The following is a 5,788-nucleotide window of genomic DNA, read 5'->3' as shown; positions in this document are numbered from 1 at the left end:
TAAGCAAATGGTGGGCAGCTTAATGCATCTAACAGCCAAACGACCTAACTTGATGTTTGTGGTAAGTCTTATTAGTCGTTTTATGGAAAATCCTACTGAGTTAAATTTTGCTACTGCAAAAGGAATCATGAGGTACTTGAAGGGAACTATGGAATTTAGGATATGGTATCAACGTGAAAGGAAGAGTGCACTCTTAAGCTACACTGAAAGTAACTACGCGGGAGATGTGGATGGCAGTATGAGCACTTCAGGCTATATTTTCTTGATGAGTGAAGGAGTTGTGGCATGGTCCTCAAGGAAGCAACCAATCGTAACTCTGTCAACTACTGAAGCAGAGTATGTAACAGCAGCTAAATGTGCTTGTCAAGCCATTTGGATGAGGAGGACATTGAAAGAAATCGGGCATGAACAAGATGAAGAGATGGTTATGTTTTGTTACAACACATCCATTATCAAGTTGTTACAAAATGCAGTCATGCACGGGAAGTCAAAGTACATAAGGGTCCGATACCATTTTCTCAGAGGAATGACAATGGAAGGTGTCGTTAAATTGGTCTATTCCAGCACTGAGGAGCAGCTGACCGACATAATGACAAAGCCTTTGAAGATGACATCATTTCAAATGATTAGAGAAGCGTTTGGGATGACTGTTGTGAACTGAAACTCTTGATCGAGTTCAATTTAAGGGATGGATTGTTGTGTAAGTTTTAGTTATTTCAATAAAGACCTATTCTTTATGTTAGAACATGTCACTTTCTGTTTTTCTAAATTCTCATTGTTAGTAGAGCTAGTTGAATCATGTGCTTTATTTTAGGATTTTCTGTTGTTTGCAGTTTTTATGTATTTCCTATAAAAGAAATTAGAACCTATGAATAAAGTAGATCATTTCTGATGCATTTGCAATTCAGTGATGTCCCACATTGCTAAGATTCCCGGACTGTTGGGTGTATAAATATGTGAGGGCAACCTCATCTCTTGAGCTAGCTTTTAGGGTTGAGATCCAAGCATATTTAACATGGTATCAGAGTCGGGTTAAGGACTGCAATGTGGGCATTTGACTCAGGCCTACACGCTAGGCGTGAGGGTGGGTGTTGAAGTTGGTATTTGTGTTTGTTAGAATTTGTTTGAAATCCCACATTGCTAAGGTTTCCGGACTGTTTTATATATAAATATGTGAGAGCAACCTCATCTCTTGAGCTAGCATATTTAACATAAATGAGCAAAATTGCTACCCTAAAGTTAAAGTTTTGGAGGATTGCCATAGACACATTTATATGATATATAGGACTAGTACCTTATTTCTTTTTCTTTTTTTCAATACTTGATATTGCTTTACACTCTGGAATAGACCATGTACTAACATCTGCATGCTACTTTAAGGTGCTACTCACCTCCTCTCCCTCAACTCACGGGGAGAAAGAGAGGAACAGATGGAATACTATAATTAGCGAAATAGTATAGTTTGCATAAGTTCGGTAATACGGTGGGTCACCGCTATCGCAAGTTTGAGATTTCTTTTCACCGTAATTTTGTGAAGCTAGTATGTATGGCTTTTGTCTCACCGTGATATTTCACCATGATTTTCAAGTTTTCTAAACGCACACTGTTGGTTCTACTCTTTTATACATTCAAGTACAGTCCCGAGGCTATCTGTTCTGAGAACAATTTTGCATTTCAGACTCAGCTCTCCTTATATTTTCAATAATTAGTTGAATTTTTGTGGACATTTCCTCTGTTTCTTCTTCAACATTGTTTATGAAGCTGAGTAGCTTTTCTCTATATGCAGTACAAAGTTCATCTTGGTGCTCCAACTCCATAGTAAGTTCAGCAATTTTCTTATCTTTATCATCCTACACGTAGAAGGAAAATTAAATTGAAACGGTAAGGATCAACAGATCAAGTAGAATTTAAAATTAAAAGATAAAAAATAACCAAAAAATGTATTAGTATGAAAGTTGCAAAACAATTGTGCCCACAAGAATCAATTCCGGCGAGGCCAAGAAGTCGAGTTCATGTGCTTAACTTTCTTTAAACCTCTATGTACCAAACATCCAATTTAATGTAATCGAACAACAAAAACCATCCATAACTCCACAATTACATTATTTACTTCCCAATTATCACCCCTTGTATCTCGAATAAGAAAATACTGATCCTCCCAATCCAGCTGCTGCAACCAGTGTCGTTAAATATCGTTCATGGTGGATTGTATCTAAAAAAAGCAAAGCCAACAAGGGCGAAGCAAATGTTGTCATAACCATGACTCGCATTGCCACAGAAGATTACGAGCTGCAGACACAACCTACGCATGACACCTATAAACCATGGGAAAGTTTTTAATCTGATGTACAACATCTATAAGTCAAAACCACCCAACCAAATATTGCAATTCTCAATGACTCCCTTCCTTAACCCCCTCCTCTCTCTCAACCTCTTCACCTTTTCATCCCTCTTCTCACCCAAAATTTTTCGTATGGTTCGTTGATTACCATACAACAGACAACAAAAGAGTTGCAATGTAACTCAACACATTCCTCCTGATGTATATGGTTTGCCTGCCATATCACGTAGGGTGCATCAAACAATATTGTCAATTGTGGATCAAACAAGATAAGGGTTTATTCAAATTCCATTACACAATAGTTTTATAGCTCTGTTGTAACCGCTCTCTAACAAAAACTTGTACCACATAGCATATCGCAAAACAATAACAACTAATTCGAATTTTTTTAACGTTATAATTAACAACACTGTCTTTAAAGTGATCAAATGAAACCCTTATCTTATTCGTATCTCTTTCTCTAACTAGAGATGACAGCGCAGCATGCACTCACTAATCATTTATTTATTTTCTCACCCGACATGTATCGACACTTGTGATTACATTTAATTTACTCATTTTTTAAAACTATTATCAGTGTTGACATGTCAGTGTCGGTGTCGTGTCTGGTGTACTTTTTTCAATTTATTAATATGACCGACTTTTCTCTTCTGTGCGCCAAAGAGCCACTTGCAAGGCAGATGCATGAAAATAAAATAAAAAACATAATTATTATCATTGATGTACTCAGTATATGCTAAAGTCCATGCCTAAGAACCAACCAAGATTTCCCTAAAAGAGTGGAAAGTTATAGTTACAAAATTATAAGCAACCAGAAAACTCACCTCTGTACTGAAACCATTAGCTGTAGCAATTAGTGGATGGTTGTGATCCTTTATAAATCTTGTGACAACCCATTTTCCAGATTTTTCCATCTTAACTAAAATTGTTGCCTTGCAACCTTCTCGGGCACTGGGCCTTGGTCTTTTTTCTTGCCCCAATGCTCCCTTGCTATTGGGTGAGAATCCTTGTTTGTTACACCCAAGTCGACGAGCAAGAGTTCTGCCATCGATTCCAGAGCGTCGACGTTGCATAACGCGTACAAGAAATCCTACCCGTCTAGCATATTCAACGTAAAATGTCCTGGCAGCTTCTTCAGAATCAAATTCCATGCCCACATATGGCTCTTGAACTTCGACTCCATTAAATATACTTGTACTCTCTTCTAGACAGCTACGATCTGCCTCGTTTCCCTTGTCCGAATCCACCACCACGATATCCATAAAAATCTGCCCAATTTGTTATATCAAGATATACATTATTAAATGTTTGAATAGTCGTGAACTTTTATATGTAAAAACTCAGTGTTTCAGAATTCACAGATGCATATATATACTCGATCAACCAAAAACTATAATTGAAGTGTCGGCAGCAGGTTATTATTTCTTATCAGCTAGACAACATAAATAACAGCTTGATACATAGGATCAGCCAAAAGGAGAGAGGGAAAACAAGGAACAGTAAAATGAGTTACATTTTTAAGATGAGTCAAAATTCATACCGCATAGTCATACCACAGGTATATCATGTTAACATTAATATTAGTTCCAAAACAAGATTAAGTGCTCATAACTAACAACCAGTTTGTATAACATTCTACAGGCCTCAAAAATCAATTCTAGATGAAGGTCTATGTCTATCCTTTCTTAGCAAAAAGTGCGCTAGAACACAAATTTGGTCACTGTTAGTACTGTTGTGTTGAAAAGTATTCTATTCTTCCCCCAACCTGGCCAATCCATACCTCATTCCCTATGGCGGCAACCAAGAGACCATGTAACTTTCAATAGCCAACTAATATTTACATAGTGCCACAAGTGCAAGTATCTAAAAGTTGAATGAAATTATAAAAGAAAAGATAAGAAAAACTAAGCCAATTAGTTCAAAGAAACATGGAATCAGACAGCAAAGCGAGTTTCTTTAATTAGTTGATGTTATCTAAGCAGAAGCCATTAGCCAATGATGATAAAATTTGAGTTATTAATTTCCTTTATCTTCTTTTCTTCAACATATTTCCACTTACAAGCTATTCTTTTCTAGGTATTCCAGCATCAACTTCAAAAAGCAGGAGGTGAGTATTTTATAACTAGTGAATAAGTAAATTATTCCAACAACAATGCTTCCATCTATCGGATTCGCGCTGCAAATGTCATATAAAATTGCGGGTTTTCAATTGTAAACCAAACTAAGAGCAAGATCCATGGACACGCACACAAAGGTTAGACAAGATCAAAACCTGTCCATATTCCTTCTCACCTAAGATTCTATATATTAAAAAGCCCTGTATTTGGAAGCCCAATTATGATTAAAAGCTCCGAACAAGAATCCTTCTTTTTCAACCAAATTAAGTTGATTCTTTTCAAGCCAATGCACTTACAAGTTACAAGTTATAACACTGAAACTATTATTTGAAACAATTAAAGCCATAATTGATTTGAGTTTATACCAAAATGCAGATCAAAGTAACAACTTATTCTGCAAATCTATACAGGAATAATCAACAAATAAGCTATCCACTTCTATAGTTCTAATTAACAAGACCTGTCATACATTTTATTAGTTAAAATTCATATGGGTCTCACTAAATTTATATAGAATCAACTTTTGAGAAAAGCTCTAACAAAACAGCTATGCAAACCATAAAGAATTTGGATTTTGAAAAACGACATGGGAGCGTAGCTTACTGTGAAACAGAAGAGGGAGAGGTTTTGAAGACGATTTGGAGCGAAGATGGAAATTTGAGTAAGGAAGAGGAGAAATGATCTAGTGCGGCGTGTTGTATGTGAATCTGGATAAATGACGGAGAATTAGAAGAGGGTTGATTTTGGGGATTGATTTACTGTTTAGGTTCCTTGTTAGGTAGACCAATAAGAAACTGACTCGTGTGCATGTGTTAGAATCTAGCCGTCACGATTGTTTCATGGTTGAGAAAAGACATGAATTTTGGCACTTTTCCAATTAACTCATTTGTTTTATTTTTATTTATTTTTTAATTATTTGGTACCCATTGAGAATTTTTGTATCTACCTCTCTATGCTCTTGGCGACCCCCGATGAAAAATCAAAAATATCCTTACATCATAAATGCATTTTTGAAATAATTTTTTTTTTTAAATTTTTCCAGAATTCGGAAATGCACTTCCGAAAATATTAAATATGGGTGTTTTCGGAGATGCATTTTCGAAAACACCCATTTTTGGGTGTTTCGTAAGTATACTTCCGAAAAAAGACACGGGGAAGTCAGGAAGTATTGAAAAGCAGAAAAGATGCAATTAAATGTCATTGTACTATGATAGATAAGTAATGATGAAAAGCAGTTTCGAATATCTTTGGACAATGATTTTGGCATAACTTAATTTATTAAAGGACTGAAAAGTGTGATTAGTAGATGCAGTTGATAGCTTTTTTACTT

General features: G+C 35.9%; 1 protein-coding gene across 2 annotated transcripts; it reads right to left on the bottom strand.

The window, feature by feature from the left end:
* Positions 1-485: 485 nt before the first annotated feature.
* LOC131642767 (protein FAR1-RELATED SEQUENCE 5-like) lies at positions 486-5,198 on the bottom strand. 2 transcript variants are annotated; one of them, XM_058912984.1, is made up of 3 exons: positions 5,062-5,198; positions 3,166-3,609; positions 486-1,850 (listed from the first exon to the last, which is right to left on the bottom strand). In XM_058912984.1, the coding sequence occupies exons 2-3, from the start codon at positions 3,601-3,603 to the stop codon at positions 1,647-1,649; spliced, it is 642 nt and encodes a 213-aa protein (XP_058768967.1). In that variant the 5' UTR covers positions 3,604-3,609; positions 5,062-5,198; the 3' UTR covers positions 486-1,646. The 2 variants fall into 2 exon arrangements, with proteins under 2 accessions (XP_058768967.1, XP_058768968.1); XM_058912985.1 differs by lacking the exon at positions 486-1,850 and adding an exon at positions 1,858-2,555.
* Between the last annotated feature and the right edge of the window lie 590 nt (positions 5,199-5,788).

Source organism: Vicia villosa, unplaced genomic scaffold (genome assembly GCF_029867415.1).
Source record: "Vicia villosa cultivar HV-30 ecotype Madison, WI unplaced genomic scaffold, Vvil1.0 ctg.005783F_1_1, whole genome shotgun sequence".
Classification (NCBI taxonomy): Eukaryota; Viridiplantae; Streptophyta; class Magnoliopsida; order Fabales; family Fabaceae; genus Vicia; species Vicia villosa.
The sequence above is the reverse complement of the archived record's forward strand: the minus strand, read 5'-3'. Positions and strand labels throughout refer to the sequence as shown.